Source organism: Triticum urartu, chromosome 1A, assembly GCF_056163025.1.
Source record: "Triticum urartu cultivar PI428250 chromosome 1A, HENAU_Tu73, whole genome shotgun sequence".
In the NCBI taxonomy this organism is placed as follows: domain Eukaryota; kingdom Viridiplantae; phylum Streptophyta; class Magnoliopsida; order Poales; family Poaceae; genus Triticum; species Triticum urartu.
Window position 1 is genome coordinate 17,114,654 of NC_141873.1, and position 21,320 is coordinate 17,135,973.

Genomic DNA, 21,320 nt, shown 5'->3' on the forward strand with positions numbered 1-21,320 from the left:
GGTCAGTTCATCTTTCCCGAGAATATGCATCTTACTTAGCTCGAGCTGAAATTTTGTTTGTCGCAGCAGGAATCAAGAAAATATGGTGCCTCCTTATCTTTATATAAAGTTCATTCTATATATGTTACTCCTTCCACTGAACTGGATGTAAATTGCATTGTGTACACTTAATGTCGAAACTAATTTTTATTGCCAATTTCACTATAGTCGAAACAGATTGCTGGCACCGAAAATGCTTCTGCTTTTGCAAGTCTGACCTGAGTCTCCTCTGTATGTACGTAATTGGTTTAACTCTTGATAGGGTGGTAGCTCTCTGAATTTCTCTTCCTGTTGCCACTGAAACATATCATTTTCATGGGCAAATCAATGTATAACTCAAAGGTTTCTCTATAAGAATGGACATGAATGGAAGGTATTCTCGCTGGGCTTGGAAACTACAATATTTTAATTTGAAATTCTCTTGACTGGGGTATATATGGTTTACTTCCATGGAAGGGTTATTCCAGCCACCTGCAATTAGTAACTCCCAAATATATATTATGTACCATACTGTGATGCATATATTCTAATTGGTATAGGGGAGGCTGGGAGACATTTAGCTTTGTTATGATCCTATGGAGGTTGTTTTATTCTCGAGTGAACAAAACTTCATGATTTATTTTCTGGAATTAAGAATCATATCATGCTGCTACCAACATGTCATGTTGAATGCTGAAAAGGTGAAGGAAATAAATGTATACATTGGTTTCAGAATTAAAATGACTATCAATTAGTTGTAGAAGAAAAGGTGATTCCTATACATGGATTGGGTATTGGTAATCTTGGATCGGCATGCCATACATGATACATGACCTGATTTTTTTAATGAAACTTTATCACATATAACGAATTTGGATTCTTAGAATGCCCAAAAACATTGATGTTGGAACAAGCATCAGAATCACACAAAATTAAGGGATCATATTTGTTGGCAGTGTCTTAAAAAATTCAAGCTATCCCGACATTCCATAGTGTACATATACATAGTAACCAAGAATGATCAATGATGATCACTAAAGAAGTGTATAATTTATCCCATGTACAAGAAGAAGACCGACTTAACGGCAAAAGTCAACAATGCCGACTAATCGGCATGAGGATCACAAATGCATATATTAGACACGATCAATATCAAACCATCAAAACATGTATGCCCCATTGCAATGCATGGGGACCACACCTCCACCACCAGAGGCTAGGGACCGTTCCCGTTGCTGCACCACCTCATGTCCGAGTCCTCATCTCCGCCACGTTAGCGACATGAGCCGGATGGTGTACACCGGCTTCCCAGACATGTGCCTATTGACGTTCCGGATGTGGTAGATGCCGACGAGGACTCGAACAGTTCGTGGAGCTGCACCGGATATAGCTACTCTCGCTCTTTAACCAACATCACCATTTTGTTTATGATGCGCATATGAAACTAATCAATGTTGCAACTCACACAGTTTTGTGGAGGTGATGGCACGAGTATTTACCCGGATGCGTTGGCATATGTTCAGGTACTAAAATTGGGAACTGGATCCTCTAACATACACATACACAAGGGATGTTAGAGAAGGTACAATACCCTAACTTTCCTTCTGTTAATCCATACAATTAAGGCTAAAATAACTTAAATTAATTTTTAAATTATTGATCTACTATGCACATTCATAGTAACTACATACAAACAAGTTGATGGTGAGATAAAATTAATTTTGGATTTTTTATATCTACAGTAATTACCAAAAGTAAATAACCTGCTAATAGTCTGTAACATTCCTTCTTCATTTTACACTAAACGAGCACTGTAACACGGTGACTTCCCTTCTCTAAATTAGAGGATCCGGCTCCCAAAAATTGAGGGGGTGATTGCTTAGCACATTCTGGTTAGACTAAAACTTTCTGGTGGATTGAAATTTTTGTCTGTAATGAGTTATACACATATGTAATGCAGAACAACCTGGTCCAAGCATGCGGTCTGACTTCATGTTTTTACTGCTTGATCTCACATCATATTTCCGTGCTGAGAAATGAGTTGTTAACTGAAACAATAATGTTTTGATGTTCCAAACTCCACGACATTTGCACGGACTTCACAGACATGAGCATCTAGCATCATAAAATAATCGGAACTTTTTGAATTTTTTATTATTTTAAATGAACTTACTGTTCACCTCGGGTGGATGCACCATAGAGCCAAAACGCCGTGTCCCTTTCTTGTGCTATATGGCAATCTCAGATTTTATGCTAGGTCTATTTTAGCTCAACGTTGGTGTTAGCAATAAAAAACACTTGCAAATGTATGTATCTTGAGTACATAAATTTGTCTCTAGAAGATCAATTTAGAAAATGGTCACAATAATTTTGATATTTTGAATATGGTCCCATAGATCAGTTTGTTGTTCCATGGCAACGAAAGGGCATTCAGCTCGATTTTGTTTATATTTTTATGAGAAACTTCCAATTTATCCAGCGTCAATCAAAACAGTACAGCAAACATCAGAAATAATAAAAATTACATCCAGATTCGTAGAGCACCTAGCGACGACGATAAGCACTGAAGCAAGCCGAAGACGCGCCACAGTCATCGCCCCTCCCTCGCCGGAGCTGATCACAACTTGGTGTAGTAGACAATTGAAAAGTCGTCGTGCTAAGCCCCATAGGACCAACACACCACAATAGCAACCGCCGCCGATGGAGAGAAGTTTAGATTAGAAGGATCCAACCTGCCGACCAAATACTGCGAGATCCACCGGAGACACACCTCCGCATGCCCTCCGTCGATGCTGGACGCCTTGGATTAGGAATAGACCAGGAAGAAGGTGACATGGTTGGGTTCTTTTTGTACTATTCTAGACCATAGAACAACTGACAAGTTGATAGAATGAGAGGATGAATGTTGTATAGACAGAGAAGGTGATGGACGGCAAGTTCAGCAAAAAAAAGAGCGAAATATGTCTGCATTTGAGTTGTGGTTGAACATTGCATGTAATGTGCTCGTTTGTGGGAGGAACGTGAGCATTGATTACAAATTCATTTGTTCGCCTGTGGCAACGCACGGGCAGTCTACTGGTGCTAATTAATGACTGATCGCTCCATGCAGTTAAGGCTTCTCACGAGAAACGCTTATGGACGAATGTGATGTGTACGCATGTCAAAGAGGCATATTGTCATGCCCGCATGATTGAGCTACATGTACAAAACTACTGGCCATACTTGCAAAACAGTCTGAACTAAATAAAAGAAAATCCACGGGCGTGATGCTTGGGCGGGTGAGTATGATATGTGCATTCAAACAAGGGGCAATGCCCTGTTGGCCTTGGGCGCTCTTTTTGCTAGGTGTTGCTTCGATTTTGGCTCATATTTCTTATGTACTCCACTTGTAAAAGTCGTCGATCGATAGCAAAGAAGCCGTTTGAGAATGCGACCAGAGAGAAGACCAAAATGGTTGCTGGATTTCAGGGCGTCCAGTGTCTGCTAACCATACATTCCCCATATTCAACACCCCCACCCCACGTACCCTCCGATTGATTCAAGCCTACGCATGGACAAGCCTATGTAGTAGCACGTCAATATATATGTATATGCATGCATCGATCAACACAAAGTCAGTGACGTGCAAGTGAAAAAGTAGAAGCAGTGACAGGGTCAACCCTTGCCTAGCTAATTAAGTAGCTAGCTCAAGCCAAGCTGCATGCTACTGTACTTACTTAACTCGGTAGTTAGAGTTCATCACCAATCAGCTAGAGATCGAAACCATGGGGAAGCCGCAGCTGAGATCGGCCATGGTGAAACCGTGGGGCATCCTCTCCCGGTTCCTCCTCTTCTCTGTAGCTTTCATGCTCGGCATGGCGTCCACCTTCCTCCTCCAGTCACTACTCCCCACCACCGGTACCGTGATCTGGCTTGCCTCCGCTGACCTCTCTGCGGCACCTACTTCTGCACCCCCGGCACTGGTGCTGCGGCCGCCTCTGCCACAGCAGCTCGGTGACGGCAATGGCAAAGAGCGTGTCAGTGGTGGTGGCAACGAAAGCGAGCGCATTGTGATGCTGCACAATATGACGGACAATGAACTGCTGCTGCGGGCGTCCATGGCTCCGAGGATCAAAGGGATCAGCTCGCTGGTGCCTCCCGCGCCTAAGGTGGCGTTCATGTTCCTCGTGCGTGGTGAGCTGCCACTGGCGCCGCTGTGGGAGAGGTTCTTCCATGGGCACACTGCACTGTTCTCGGTGTACGTGCACCCTGACCCAACATACCTGGGCTCGCCGGAGAAGGGGTCGGTCTTCTACGGCCGCCGTGTTCCCAGCAAGGTGAGATATCTGCCTATCTACACCCATCGCCTAGCTACACTATCTGCAAGGTGAGCTACAGAACCCTTGTTAGCTTGCGAGCTAGGAGCTTTTTGTAATTTTCTCCGTCCCTAAGTGCACCCTTATCTATACCATCCAACACGTCATTGCTCTTTCTACGAAATAACCACAGTATATTACATGGAAGTTTTCCTTTTTCGTTTCCCTCAAAAGTGAAAGCATATGGACTTCAAAACTTTCCACATCAACAAAACTATAGATGTGCAATCTGTTATTAAAAAACTTTCAGATTTTTGTGTGCACCATTAATACTTTAAATAATACTAGCTTAATAAAAAAAATATTTTTATTTATTTATGCGGGACCAAAAAAATATCTAATTTACTTTTCACACATTATAACTCTAATGTTTTGTTGACCCAAGAAGTTTAATGTCCATGTTTCGTTTGGGAACTCAGCAAAATTGTCGATTCCAGTAGTGATGGGATGTACTACGTATGTACGCACAGGTTCAATCGCATCTTTTATGCAGCCTTTTTATTAACTGAAACTTTAATGCCGCTAATATTTCTGGTTTACTGAGACATTAATTTGTAAGTAAACAGGAGGATGCTCCCAGTTTTTTGTTACGAAAAGGCAAAGACCATATATTTTAAATAGTACAAACCCTTATAAAAACACTCTTACAGAAAATGAAAAATACATCCAAATCCTTGGGGGTGCTGATGTTTTCTTCCTCCTGCATCCAACAACGACGTGCGAGGAGCAAAGCTTGTTGCCGCTCTAGGCCTCGTCTCAGCGGAGCAAACTTGTTTAAACCCAGGAGTTTGTATAAGAAGCGGCCGAGAAGTCCTCGATGTGGAGCAGAACACGCCGGTGGCCATGATCGATCTATGTAGCCATCACCACGGAGAAGAAATGACTAAGAGTGCGTGTAGAGGATGATCTAAGTTAGATCCATTCAAACACTTTAGTGTTTTGAAAGTGGACTTTCTAAACCCTGGTTTAGGTGCATACCCTACCGATGTTGTCCAGCTTTGAATAAAGATCTTTAATAACTCACATTTTTTCATGCAGCATAAACATATAAAATGAGATTTTTCTCGGATTGGCTATACCATTTTTTGTATTTATGTTGCACAAGAATTATTTTTTCATATATTTTAGGTGGAATGAAATGTTGATCTGCAAATATTCAATTTATGCATTGTATTTATTTCGACAAATAAAAAAGACAACGTTGTGTTAGATAGCAGTGTAGGTGCACCCATCTACAGTGAAGCATTTTCCAAATCTATATGGGTACAAAAGGATGCAGTTTAATTGCTGATTGCGATCTACAGGAAGCTCGTTGGGGGAAGTCTAGCATAGTCGAGGCCGAGCGTCGTCTCCTCGCAAATGCTCTCCTCGATGCCACAAACCAACACTTCGTCCTACTGTCTGAGACATGTGCCCCTCTCTACAACTTCACCACGGTCTACTCCTACCTCACGCATTCCGCTGGTGCTACCTCCTTCGTCGACCTCTTCGACACGCAGCGTTCTCGTGGCCGCTATAGACCGGCCATGGCGCCCACCGTCACGCTCGCTAATTGGCGCAAGGGCTCCCAGTGGTTCGCGACCGATCGGGGTCTTGCGCTTGAGGTCATCGGCGACGTGACCTACTTCCCGGTTTTCCAACGCCACTGCAATGGCCCCTGCATCATGGACGAGCACTACCTGCCGACATTTATCGCCGCCTCAAAGTGGCATGGGAATGCAAACCGTACACTCACGTTTACACAGTGGACAAGGGGGCCTCATCCTGATAGCTACAATGACGTAAGTGTCGACCTGCTTCAGGGGATGAGGAACCATGGGAACTGCAGCGACGGTGGCGGGACCACATCGCTTTGCTACCTCTTTGCGAGGAAGTTCCCATCGGGCGCGTTGCTGGAGCTACTCAGGCTGGCGCCCAGAGTCATGCGATTTGGGTGAGAGCAAGTAATGAAAATATAGATTCCCAAATTTAATATCGCTCTGTGATTTTTTTTGTTGGTGAATCAGCGTGGGATTCATTGTACAAGTAGATGATAAAATTGTATAACAGAAACTGCAAAGATACGAGCGTACTTTTAAATCTGTTGAAGCATGTGGCTATATGCCAAGTAGACCCGAGGTCCAAGACATAGTCTATGGAATAAACATAAACACTCCGAATATTTTCATCTGTTCTCCTTGAAAAAATGAAATAAATGATACACCCTCCGTTCCAAAATAAAAAGTGCATTAGTTTTCATGCTAGTCAATATTATGTATTTTGATCAAGATTATAGAATAAATGCACCGTGATATCTACAATACAAAATAAATAAAAATTGAAAAATACATATTTTCTCAAAACGTGCATGTTGACTTTTGAAAAAACTAATACACCTTATATTTTAGAACGGAGGGAGCACAAAATATGTGTGTGTGTGGGGCGGGGGGGGGGGGGGGGTATGGTGCAATCAACCCTACAGATGGATTGCAAATAGAAGGGTAGGTTATTGTTCATGCACAGTCTCTTTTTCTATTTGGTTACACACCCAGTATATTAAAAGATAGACTAGATGGAAGTATGGGGTATGGTGCAATCAACCCCTCTATTACAGATGGATTGCAAATAGAAGGGTAGGTTATTGTTCCTGCACAATCTCTTTTTCTATTTGGTTACACACCCAGTATATTAAAAGATAGACTAGATGGAAGTATGTTGTCGCCCTCGTTCGGACTCTGCCACAAAAAGATGCAGTTAGAGCAACTCTAGCAGACCCCGCGCAAAACGCGTTTGCAGTTTCATGAAAATCGCGTTTGCGGGTCGAAAACTAGCGCGGCCGAACAGATACTGTAAAAGAAACTGTAAATCTGGAGTAAAGAACTCCTTCCTCCGGTCCGGCCTCTGCCGCCCCGTCCTCCAGCCGGCCGCGCCGGCCACGCCGGCCGTGCCCAATCCCGTCGGCCGCGTCCCGTAGCCCGCAGGCCATGCCCCGTCGCCCGTCGGCCGCGCCCCATCGCCCATCGGTCGTGCCCCATCACCGCGCCGGCGGCGCCTAGCCTCGCCGGCCACGCCTCGTCGCCTCTGTCGTCCACGCCCAGCCTTGTCGGCCACGCCCCGTCGCCTCCATCGTCCGCGCCTTGCTCTATTGCCAGGCGAGACGTGCCACTTTGCCTGCCGCGTCGGGAGGATTCCGACGGCCAGGCTGAGGTCATGGGAGGCCACGACGATGTCGAGCTCGTCCAATTCGAACCGGCGTCTAGCGGCCTTTTCTGATGTGCGGTGATGAATTCCAGCGAGTTTAGGGCGGATTCTGGCAAACTCCGCGGCGGCGTGTTTGCTCCGACGTGGTTTGACCGGTATACGGGGCCCCCTAGATTCGGCCATCCAACCTCCAAAGATAAGGGTTTCGGGTGTGCTTTTGTGGTGGCCCTTAAAAATTTTACGGGTTGGACCACTTTTACTGTTGGGGAACGTAGCAGAAATTTAAAATTTTCCTACGTGTCACCAAGATCCATCTATGAAGAAACCAGCAACGAGGGAAGGAGAGTGCATCTACATACCCTTGTAGATCGCTAAGCGGAAGCGTTCAAGAGAACGGGGTTGATGGACTCGTACTCGTCGTGATCCAAATCACCGATGATCCTAGTGCCGAACGGACGGCACCTCTGTGTTCAACACACGTACAGCCCGGTGACGTCTCACATGCCTTGATCCAGCAAGGAGAGAGGGAGAGGTTGAGGAAGACTCCATCCAGCAGCAGCACAATGGCGTGGTGGTGGTGGAGGAGCATGGTGATCCAGCAAGGCTTCGCCAAGCACCATGAGATATGAGGAGAAAGAGAGGTAGGGCTGCGCCAGGGAGAGGTCAAGAACTCATATGTTGGCAGCCCCAAAGACCTCAACTATATATAGGGGAGAGGGAGGGGGCTGTGCCCCACCTAGGGTTCCACCCTAGGGGCGGCGGCCAGCCCAGATCCCATCTGGTGGGGCGGCCAAGGGGAGGGGAGCGGGAGGCGCACCAGGTATGGGCCTTAGGGCCCATCTGCCCTAGGGTTTGCCCCCTTACCCTCTTCCTTGCGCCTTGGGCCTTGGTGGGGGGGGGTGCACCAGCCCACTTGGGGCTGGTCCCCTCCCACACTGGGCCCATGCATCCCTCCGGGGCTTGTGGCCCCACTTGGTGGACCCCCGGGACCCTCCCGGTGGTCCCGGTACGTTACCGATAAAACCCGAAACTTTTCCGGTGACCAAAACAGAACTTCCTATATATAAATCTTTACCTCCGGACCATTCCGGAACTCCTCGTGACGTCCGGGATCTCATCCGGGACTCCGAACAACATTCGGTAACCACATACAAACTTCCTTTATAACCCTAGCATCATCGAACCTTAAGTGTGTATACCCTACGGGTTCGGGAACCATGCAGACATGACCGAGACGTTCTCCGGTCAATAACCAACAGCGGGATTTGGATACCCATGTTGGCTCCCACATGCTCCACGATGATCTCATCGGATGAACCACGATGTCAAGGACTTAATCAATCCCGTATACAATTCCCTTTATCTATCGGTACGATACTTGCCCGAGATTCGATCGTCGGTATCCCGATACCTTGTTCAATCTCGTTACCGGCAAGTCTCTTTACTCGTTCCGTAACACATCATCCCGTGATCAACTCCTTGATCACATTGTGCACATTATGATGATGTCCTTCCGAGTGGGCCCAGAGATGCCTACCTTCGTCCTTCTTCTTTCTTCTGCCGTGGTCGAGCTTTAAGTCTTAACTTCATACCTTAAAACTCAGGCAAGAACTCCTTCTTTGACTGATCCATCTTGAACACCTTCAAGATCATGTCAAGGTATGTGCTCATTTGAAAGTACCATTAAGAATTTTGATCTATCCTTATAGATCTTGATGCTCAATGTTCAAGTAGCTTAATCCAGGCTTTCCATTGAAAAACACTTTCCAAATAACCCTATATGCTTTCCAGATATTCTACGTCATTTCTGATCAACAATATGTCAACAACATATATTTATCAAAAATTCTATAGTGCTCCCACTCACTTCTTTGGAAATACAAGTTTCTCATAAACATTGTATACACCCAAAACTTTGATCATCTTATCAAAGCATACATTCCAACTCCGAGATGCTTACTCCAGTCCTTAGAAGGATTGCTGGAGCTTGGCATACTTGTTAGCATCTTTCAGGATTGACAAAACCTTCCGGTTGTATCACATACAACCTTTCCTCAAAAATCGTCGAGGAAACAATGGTTTTTGGCATCCTATCTGCAAGATTTCACAAATAATGCAGTAATTGCTAATATAATTCCAACAGACTCTTAGCATCGCTACGAGTGAGAAAGTCTCATCGTAGTCAACTCCTTGAACTTGTCGGAAAACATCTTAACGACAAGTCAAGCTTTCTTAATGGTGATACTTGCCATCATTGTCCGTCTTCCTTTTAAAAATCCATATGTACTCAACAGCCTTACGACCATCGAGTAGTTCTTCCAAAGTCTACACTTTGTTTTCATATATGGATCCTCTCTCGGATTATATGGCCTCGAGCCATTTTGGAATCCAGGCCCACCATCGCTTCTCCATAGCTCGTAGGTTCATTGTTGTCTAGCAACATGACTTCCAAGACATGATTACGTACCACTCTGAAGTAGTACGCATCCTTGTCATCCTACGAGGTTTGGTAGTGACTTGATCTGAAGTTTCATGATCACTATCATAAGCTTCCACTTCAATTGGTGTAGGTGCCACAGGAACAACTTCCTGTGCCCTGCCACACACTAGTTGAAGAGACGGTTCAATAACCTCATCAAGTCTCCACCATCCTCCCACTCAATTCTTTCGAAAGAAACTTTTCCTCGAGAAAGGACCCGATTCTAGAAACAATCCCTTATTGCTTTCGAATCTAAGACAGGAGGTATACCCAACTGTCTTGGGTGTCCTATGAAGATGCATTTATCCGCTTAGGGTTCGAGCTTATCAGCCTGAAACTTTTCCACATAAGCGTCGCAGCCCCAAACTTTTAAGAAATGACAGCTTAGGTTTCTCTAAACCATAGTTCATACGGTGTCATCTCATCGGAATTACGTGGTGCCCTATTTAAAGTGAATGTGGTTTTCTCTAATGCCTAACCCATAAACTATCATGGTAATTCGATAAGAGACATCATGGTATGCATCATATCCAATAGGGTGCAGTTATGATGTTCGGACACACCATCACACTATGGTGTTCCAGGCTGTATTAGTTGTGAAACAATTTCCACAATGTCTTAATTCTGTGCCAAACTCGTAATTCAGATATTCATCTCTATGATCATATCATAGATATTTTATCCTCTTGTCACGACGATCTTTCAACTTCACCCTGAAATTACTTGAACCTTTCAATAATTCAGACTCGTGATTCATTAAGTAAATATACTCAACATCTACTCAAATCATCTGTGAAGTAAGAACATAGTGATATCCACTACACGCCTCAGCACTCATTGGACTGCGCACATCAAGATGTATTACTTCCAACAAGTTGCTTTCTTGTTCCATTTTACTAAAAATGAGGCTTTCAGTCATCTTGCCCATGTGGTATGATTTGCATGTCTCAAGTGATTCAAAATCAAGTGAGTCCAAACGATCCATTTGTATAGAGTTTCTTCATGCATATCTACCAACAAACATGGTTCGCATGTCTCAATCCTTTCAAAAATGAGTGAGTCCAAAGATCCATCAACATGAAGCTTCTTCATGCGTTTTATACCGATATGATTTAAGTGGCAGTGCCACAAGTAGGTGGTACTATCATTACTATCCTATATCTTTTGGCATGAACATGTGTATACGATCGAGATTCAATAAACCATTCATTTTAGGCGTAAGGCCATTGAAGGTATTATTCAAATAAACAGAGTAACCATTATTCTCCTTAAATGAATAACCGTATCGCGATAGACATAATCTAATCATGTCTATGCTCAACGCAAACACCAAATAACAATTATTTAGGTTTTAATACCAATCTCGATGGTAGAGGGAGCGTGCGATGCTTGATCATATCAACCTTGGAAACACTTCCAACACATATCGTCAGCTCACCTTTAGCTAGTCTCCGTTTATTCCGTAGCTTTTATTTCGAGTTACTAACACTTAGCAACCGAACCGGTATCTAATACCCTGGTGCTACTAGGAGTACTAGTAACGTAAACATTAACATAACGTATATCCAATATACTTCTATCGACAATCTTCTCATCTACCAAGTATCTAGGGTAATTCTGCTCCAGTGGCTGTTCCCCTTTATTACAGAAGCACTTAGTCTCGGGCTTGGGTTCAACTTTGGGTTTCTTCACTTGAGCAGCAACTGACTTGTCGTTTCATGAAGTATCCCTTTCTTGCCCTTGCCCTTCTTGAAACTAGTGGTTTCACCAACCATCAACAATTGATGCTCCTTCTTGATTTCTACTTTTGTGGTGTCAAACATCGCGAATATCTCAAGGATCATCATATATGTCCCTGATATATTATAGTTCATCACGAAGCTCTAGCAGCTTGGTGGTAATGACTTCGGAGAAACATCACTATCTCATCTGGAAGATCAACTCCCACTCGATTCAAATGATTGTTGTACTCAGACAATCTGAGGACAAGCTCAACAATTGAGCTTTTCTCCCTTAGTTTGCAGGCTAAGAGAATCGTCGGAGGTCTTATACCTCTTGACGTGGGCACGAGCCTGAAATCCCAATTTCATCCCTCGAAACATCTCATATGTTTCGCGACGTTTTAAAACGTCTTCGGTGCCTCAACTCTAAACCATTTAACTGAACTATCACGTAGTTATCAAAATGTGTATGTCAGATGTTCGCAACATCCACAGACGACGTTCGAGGTTCAGCACACTGAGCGGTGCATTAAGGACATGTCTTTTACTGTCTGCATAATTGCTACTATCAACTTTCAACCAATTTTTCTCTAGGAACATATCTAAACAGTAGAACTAAAGCGCGAGCTACGACACAATTTGCAAAATCCTTTTGACTATGTTCAGGATAATTAAGTTCATGAACTCCCACTCAGATAGACATCCCTCTAGTCATCTAAGTGATTACATGATCCGAGTCAACTAAGCCGTGTCCGATCATCACGTGAGACGGACTAGTCAACATCGGTGAACATCTTCATGTTGATCGTATCTACCATACGACTCATGCTCGACCTTTCGGTCTCTTGTGTTCCGAGGCCATGTCTGTACATGCTAGGCTCGTCAAGTCAACCAAAGTGTTTTGCATGTGTTCCGAGGCCATGTCTGTACATGCTAGGCTCGTCAACACCCGTTGTATTCGAACGTAAGAATCTATCACACCCGATCATCACGTGGTGCTTCGAAACGATGAACTTTCGCAATGGTGCACAGTTAGGGGGAACACTTTCTTGAAATTTTAATGAGGGATCATCTTATTTACTACCGTCGTTCTAAGCAAATAAGATGTATAAACATGATAAACATCACATGCAATCAAATAGTGACATGATATGGCCATCATCACTTTGCTCCTTTTGATCTCCATCTTCGGGGCTCCATGATCATCATCGTCACCGGCATGACACCATGATCTCCATCATCGTGTCTTCATGAAGTTGTCTCGCCAACTATTACTTCTACTACTACAGCTAACGGTTAGCAATAAAGTAAAGTAATTACATGGCGTTGTTCAATGACACGCAGGTCATATAATAAATAAAGACAACTCCTATGGCTCCTGCCGGTTGTCATACTCATCGACATGCAAGTCGTGATTCCTATTAAAAGAACATGATCAATCTCATACATCACATATCATTCATCACATTCTTCTTGGCCATATCACATTGTTGGGGAACGTAGTAATTTCAAAAAATTTCCTACGCACACGCAAGATCATGGTGATGCATAGCAACGAGGGGAGAGTGTGATCTACGTACCCTTGTAGATCGACAACGGAAGCGTTTGGTTGATGTAGTCGTACGTCTTCACGGCCCGACCGATCAAGCACCGAAACTACGGCACCTCCGAGTTTTAGCACACGTTCAGCTCGATGACGATCCCCGTACTCCGATCCAGCAAAGTGTCGGGGAAAAGTTTCGTCAGCACGACGGCGTGGTGATGATCTTGTTGCACTACTGTCGCAGGGCTTCGCCTAAGCACCGCTACAATATTATCGAGGACTATGGTGGCTGGGGGCGCCGCACACGGCTAAGAATAAGATCACGTGGATCAACTTGTGTGTCTCTGGGGTTCCCCCGCCTCAGTATATAAAGGATCAAGGAGGGGGGGTGCGTTCGGCCTAGGAGAGGCGTGCCAGGAGAGTCCTACTCCCTCTGGGAGTAGGATTCCCCCCCAATCCTAGTTGGAATAGGATTCGCGGAGAGGGGAAAAGAGAGAGGGTGGTCGGCCCCCTCTCCTTGTCCTATTCGGACCAAGGGAGGGGAGGGGCGCGCGGCCCACTTTGGGCATCCCCTTCTCTTTTCCACTAAGGCCCACTATGGCCCATATAGCTCCCGGGGGGTTCTGGTAACCTCCCGGTACTCCGGTAAAATCCCGATTTCACCCGGAACACTTACGATATCCAAACATAGGCTTCCAATATATCAATCTTTATGTCTCGACCATTTCGAGACTCCTCGTCATGTCCGTGATCACATCCGGGACTCCGAACAAACTTCGGTACATCAAAATGCATAAACTCATAATATAACTGTCATCGTAACCTTAAGCGTGCGGACCCTACGGGTTCGAGAACAATGTAGACATGACCGAGACACGTCTCCGGTCAATAACCAATAGCGGGACCTGGATGCTCATATTGGCTCCTACATATTCTACGAAGATCTTTATCGGTCAGACCGCATAACAACATACGTTGTTCCCTTTGTCATCGGTATGTTACTTGCCCGAGATTCGATCGTCGGTATTCCAATACCTAGTTCAATCTCATTACCGGCAAGTCTCTTTACTCGTTCTGTAATACATCATCCCGCAACTAACTCATTAGTTGCAATGCTTGCAAGGCTTAAGTGATGTGCATTACCGAGAGGGCCCAGAGATACCTCTCCGACAATCGGAGTGACAAAACCTAATCTCGAAATACGCCAACCCAACATGTACCTTTGGAGACACCTGTAGAGCTCCTTTATAATCACCCAGTTACGTTGTGACATTTGGTAGCACACAAAGTGTTCCTCCGGCAAACGGGAGTTGCATAATCTCATAGTCATAGGAACATGTATAAGTCATGAAGAAAGCAATAGCAACATACTAAACGATCGGGTGCTAAGCTAATGGAATGGGTCATGTCAATCAGATCATTCACTTAATGATGTGATCCCATTAATCAAATAACAACTCATTGTTCATGGTTAGGAAACATAACCATCTTTGATTAACGAGCTAGTCAAGTAGAGGCATACTGGTGACACTTTATTTGTCTATGTATTCACACATGTATTATGTTTCCGGTTAATACAATTCTAGCATGAATAATAAACATTTATCATGATATAAGGAAATAAATAATAACTTTATTATTGCCTCTAGGGCATATTTCCTTCAGTCTCCCACTTGCACTAGAGTCAATAATCTAGATTACACAGTAATGATTCTAACACCCATGGAGCCTTGGTGCTGATCATGTTTTGCTCATGGAAGAGGCTTAGTCAACGGGTCTGCAACATTCAGATCCGTATGTATCTTGCAAATCTCTATCTCTCCCACCTGGACTAGATCCCGGATGGAATTGAAGCGTCTCTTGATGTGCTTGGTTATCTTGTGAAATCTGGATTCCTTTGCCAAGGCAATTGCACCAGTATTGTCACAAAAGATTTTCATTGGACCCGATGCACTAGGTATGACACCTAGATCGGATATGAACTCCTTCATCCAGACTCCTTCATTTGCTGCTTCTGAAGCAGCTATGTACTCCGCTTCACATGTAGATCCCGCTACAACGCTTTGTTTAGAACTGCACCCACTGACATCTCCACCGTTTAATGTAAACACGTATCCGGTTTGCGATTTAGAATCGTCCGGATCAGTGTCAAAGCTTGCATCAACGTAACCTTTTACGATGAGCTCTTTGTCACCTCCATATATGAGAAACATATCCTTAGTCCTTTTTATGTATTTCAGGATGTTCTTGACCGCTGTCCAGTGATCCACTCCTGGATTACTTTGGTACCTCCCTGCTAGACTTATAGCAAGGCACACATCAGGTCTGGTACACAGCATTGCATACATGATAGAGCCTATGGCTGAAGCATAGGGAACATCTTTCATATTCTTTCTATCTTCTGCAGTGGTCGGGCATTGAGTCTTACTCAACTTCACACCTTGTAACACAGGCAAGAACCCTTTCTTTGCTTGATCCATTTTGAACTTCTTCAAAACTTTGTCAAGGTATGTGGTTTGTGAAAGTCCAATTAAGCGTCTTGATCTATCTCTATAGATTTTAATGCCTAATATGTAAGCAGCTTCACCGAGGTCTTTCATTGAAAAACTATTATTCAAGTATCCCTTTATGCTATCCAGAAATTCTACATCATTTCCAATTAGTAATATGTCATCCACATATAATATCAGAAATGCTACAGAGCTCCCACTCACTTTCTTGTAAATACAGGATTCTCCAAAAGTCTGTAAAAAACCAAATGCTTTGATCACACTATCAAAACATTTATTCCAACTCCGAGAGGCTTGCACCAGTCCATAAATGGACCGCTGGAGCTTGCACACTTTGTTAGCTCCCTTTGGATCGACAAAACCTTTTGGTTGCATCATATACAACTCTTCTTCCAGAAATCCAGTCAGGAATGCAGTTTTGACATCCATCTGCCAAATTTCATAATCATAAAATGCGGCAATTGCTAACATGATTCGGACAGACTTAAGCATCGCTACGGGTGAGAAGGTCTCATCGTAGTCAATCCCTTGAACTTGCCGAAAACCTTTTGCGACAAGTTGAGCTTTGTAGACAGTAATATTACCGTCAGCGTCAGTCTTCTTCTTGAAGATCCATTTATTCTCAATTGCTTGCCGATCATCGGGCAAGTCAACCAAAGTCCACACTTTGTTCTCATACATGGATCCCATCTCAAATTTCATGGCTTCAAGCCATTTTGCGGAATCTGGGCTCACCATCGCTTCTTCATAGTTCGTAGGTTCATCATGATCTAGTAGCATGACTTGCAGAACAGGATTACCGTACCACTCTGGCGCGGATCTTACTCTGGTTGATCTACGAGGTTCGGTAGTATCTTGTTCTGAAGTTTCATGATCATCATCATCAGCTTCCTCACTCACTGGTGTAGGTGTCACAGAAACAGTTTTCTGTGATGCACTACTTTCCAATAAGGGAGCAGGTACAGTTACCTCGTCAATTTCTACTTTCCTCCCACTCACTTCTTTCGAGAGAAACTCCTTCTCTAGAAAGTTTCCGAACTTAGCAACAAAAGTCTTGCCTTCGGATCTGTGATACAAGGTGTATCCAATAGTCTCCTTTGGATATCCTATGAAGACGGGAGTTGCATACTCTCATAGTCATAGGAACATGTATAAGTCATGAAGAAAGCAATAGCAACATACTAAACGATCGGGTGCTAAGCTAATGTAATGGGTCATGTCAATCAGATCATTCACTTAATGATGTGATCCCGTTAATCAAATAACAACTCATTGTTCATGGTTAGGAAACATAACCATCTTTGATTAACGAGCTAGTCAAGTAGAGGCATACTAGTGACACTTTGTTTGTCTATGTATTCACACATGTATTATGTTTCCGGTTAATACAATTCTAGCATGAATAATAAACATTTATCATGATATAAGAAAATAAATAATAACTTTATTATTGCCTCTAGGGCATATTTCCTTCACACATCACATAGCATACCCTGCAAAAACAAGTTAGACGTCCTCTAATTGTTGTTTGCATGTTTTACGTGGCTGCTATGGGTTTCTAGCAAAAACGTTTCTTACCTACGCAAAAACCACAACGTGATATGCCAATTGCTATTTACCCTTCATAAGGACCCTTTTCATCCACTGGTAGAAAAAGGGCCTATAGTCTCGGTTCGTAAGGGCCTTTAGTCCCGGTTCCTGAACCGGGACTAAAGTGTCGGTACTAATGCCCTGACCCTTTAGTCCCGGTTCAATCCAGAACCGGGACTAAAGGGCGCGGCCATGTGGAGCTCCACCTTTAGTCCCGGTTGGTAACACCAACACCAACCGGGACTAAAGGAAATTTTATGATTTTTTTTGAAAAAAATTTTGAATTTTTTTTTATTTTCAAACTTCTGAATTATTTTAACCTCTAGTCTGTAATCACCACCCCTCATCACTTCTCAATTTATCCTCTAATCACCCCTCATCATTCCAAATCATCTAACTTTCCGAACGGTCACCCATCCTCCCACTCCCCCAGCCTGAGCACGCTTAACTTCCGGGTTCTATTCTCCCTCGCTCCAAGTCTGCACTTGTTGTTTTCCTGACAATAGTAAGATGTCAATCCTATTAACCTTCAGGAATTTTGCTTGAGCATGAAGTGACACATTTCACTCTTTGAGTTTGAAACTATTGTTTTAAAAAACAATAATTATTTAGTAACACTAATATTTCTTGAATAATTAGTTTGACCATTGTTTGACCACAGTTTAACCACGGTTTGACCAGATTTGACCAAAATTGAAATAACTAAAATAATTATTTAGTAACACTAATATTCTAGAATAATTAGTTTGACCATTGTTTGACCACAGTTTGCCCACTGTTTGAATATTTTTCAATTTTTTCCACTCTAGATCTTAAAAGCCCCGTAACTTTTTTTCTATTAGGTTTTTGAGGATTTTGAAAATGTTTAAAAGCCCCGAAAGTTAAATTTGGATGTAACTTTTCGAATAGATGATTTTTCATATAAAAAACTTTTTCATCCGAGTTAGTATGCAAAAGTTATGCCCATTTTTACAAATTTCAGAGAGATTTTGCAAATAAAGTCAAAATTCACATTTGCAAATAAAGTCAAAATTCACATTTGCAACTAGACCACATATCACATGAGAAACTTATTTTCTTTTATTTTTTTGACATTTCCATTATTTTCTTTTATTTTTTTTAAAACTGAAAAGGCGATCCACGGGGGGGGGGGGGGGGCTAGAATTTGAAAATGGGACCTTTAGTACCGGTTCGTGGCACGAACCGGGACTAAAGGTCTTAACCCCATTAGTCCCGGTTCATGCCTTAAACCGGGACTAAAGGTCTAATCTTTAGTCCCGGTTTGAGGCACGAACCGGGACTAAAGGTCATCGCACCCTTTAGTCCCGGTTCATGTCTTAAACCGGGACTAAAGGGCCCGAGTGAACCGGGACTAATGCCTTAGCCGCACAAACCGGGACCAATGCTCACATTAGTCCCGGTTCTAGACTGAACCGGGACTAATGGGCTGAGCCGGCCTGGACCATAGCCCTGTTTTCTACTAGTGATCGAATCCGATCCGACTAAAGTGGGAGAGACAGACACCCGCTAGCCACCTTATGCAACTAGTGCATGTCAGTCGGTGGAACCAGTCTCACGTAAGAGTACGTGTAAGGTCGGTCCGGGCCGCTTCATCCCACAAGGCCGCCGAATCAAGATTGGACTAGTAACTGTAAGCATATTGAACAAAATCAACGCCCACAACTACTTTGTGTTCTACTCGTGCATAGTAACTACGCATAGACCTAGCTGATGATGCCACTGTTGGGGAACGTAGCAGAAATTCAAAATTTTCCTACGTGTCACCAAGATCCATCTATGGAGAAACCAGCAACGAGGGAAGGAGAGTGCATCTACATACCCTTGTAGATCGCTAAGCGGAAGCGTTCAAGAGAACGGGGTTGATGGAGTCGTACTCGTCATGATCCAAATCACCGATGATCCTAGTGCCGAACGGACGGCACCTCCGTGTTCAACACACGTACAACCCGGCGACGTCTCCCATGCCTTGATCCAGCAAGGAGAGAGGGAGAAGTTCAGGAAGACTCCATCCAGCAGCAGCACAACGGCGTCGTGGTGGTGGAGGAGCGTGGTGATCCAGCAGGGCTTCGCCAAGCACCACGAGATATGAGGAGAAAGAGAGGTAGGGCTGCGCCAGGGAGAGGTCAAGAACTCATATGTTGGCAGCCCCAAAGACCTCAACTATATATAGGGGAGAGGGAGGGGGCTGTGCCCCACCTAGGGTTCCACCCTAGGGGCGGCGGCCAGCCCAGATCCCATCTGGTGGGGCGGCCAAGGGGAGGGGAGAGGGAGGCGCACCAGGTATGGGCCTTAGGGCCCATCTGCCCTAGGGTTTGCCCCCTTTCCCTCTTCCTTGCGCCTTGGGCCTTGGTGGGGGGGGGGGGCGGGGCGCACCAGCCCACCTGGAGCGGGTACCCTCCCACACTTGGCCCATGCATCCCTCCGGGGCTTGTGGCCCCACTTGGTGGACCCCCGGGACCCTCCCGGTGGTCCCGGTACGTTACCGATAAAACCCGAAACTTTTCCGGTGACCAAAACAGGACTTCCTATATATAAATCTTTACCTCCGGACCATTTCGGAACTCCTTGTGACGTTCGGGATCTCATCCGGGACTCCGAACAACATTCGGTAACCACATACAAACTTCCTTTATAACCCTAGCGTCATCGAACCTTAAGTGTGTAGACCCTACGGGTTCGGGAACCATGCAGACATGACCGAGACGTTCTTCGGTCAATAACCAACAGCGGGATCTGGATACCCATGTTGGCTCCCACATGCTCCACGATGATCTCATCGGATGAACCACGATGTCAAGGACTTAATCAATCCCGTATACAATTCCCTTTGTCTATCGGTACGATACTTGCCCGAGATTCAATCGTCGGTATCCCGATACCTTGTTCAATCTCGTTACCGACAAGTCTCTTTACTCGTTCCGTAACACATCATCCCGTGATCAACTCCTTGATCACATTGTGCACATTATGATGATGTCCTACCGAGTGGGCCCAGAGATACCTCTCCGTTTACACGGAGTGACCAATCCCAGTCTCGATTCGCGCCAACCCAACAGACACTTTCGGAGATACCTGTAGTGTACGTTTATAGCCACCCAGTTACGTTGTGACGTTTGGCACACCCAAAGCACTCCTACGGTATCCGGGAGTTGCACAATCTCATGGTCTAAGGAAATGACACTTGACATTAGAAAAGCTTTAGCATACGAACTACATGATCTTTGTGCTAGGCTTAGGATTGGGTCTTGTCCATCACATCATTCTTCTAATGATGTGATCCCGTTATCAATGACATTCAATGTCCATGGTCAGGAAACCGCAACCATCTATTGATCAACGAGCTAGTCAACTAGAGGCTTACTAGGGACATGGTGTTGTCTATGTATCCACACATGTATCTGAGTTTCCTATCAATACAATTCTAGCAAGGACAATAAACGATTATCATGAACAAGTAAATATAATAATAACCAATTTATTATTGCCTCCAGGGCATATTTCCAACATTTACGGTTTCTGTTCTAGACACTTTTTTCGCCCAAAACTGTAGAACGCAAAAAATTTACGGGTTTGAGCACTTATGCGGAGTCTGCTAGAGATGCTCTTATATCCCACAATTGATAGTACGAGTGTAGCGATTCGGTGCCCAGGTGCAGAGGAACCTGCACCTGAACAGTAAAATCATTTAAATAGCCAGAAATATTTCAAAATTCTCAAGAATTTTAGCATCCAAGATGCTCGATGCGTGATGTACGTGAAATAATTCATGCCATTTGGACATTCAAGGAGGTTGTGGCAAAAAAACTTGCTGTGAAAGAAACTTTGCAAAAGTACACAGTTTGGGCTTAATTTTTTCTTTTCTTCCTAGAGATCCAATGTCAAAACATGATGCAAATTTACAAG

At 44.1% G+C, this 21,320-nt stretch overlaps 1 protein-coding gene across 1 annotated transcript; it reads left to right on the forward strand.

Moving 5' to 3' along the window:
- The first annotated feature begins 3,744 nt into the window (after positions 1 to 3,744).
- LOC147988460 (glycosyltransferase BC10-like) lies at positions 3,745 to 6,534 on the forward strand. Its single transcript, XM_087540930.1, has 2 exons — positions 3,745 to 4,334; positions 5,678 to 6,534. The coding sequence occupies exons 1-2, from the start codon at positions 3,783 to 3,785 to the stop codon at positions 6,308 to 6,310; spliced, it is 1,185 nt and encodes a 394-aa protein (XP_087397056.1). The 5' UTR covers positions 3,745 to 3,782; the 3' UTR covers positions 6,311 to 6,534.
- Positions 6,535 to 21,320: the final 14,786 nt, after the last annotated feature.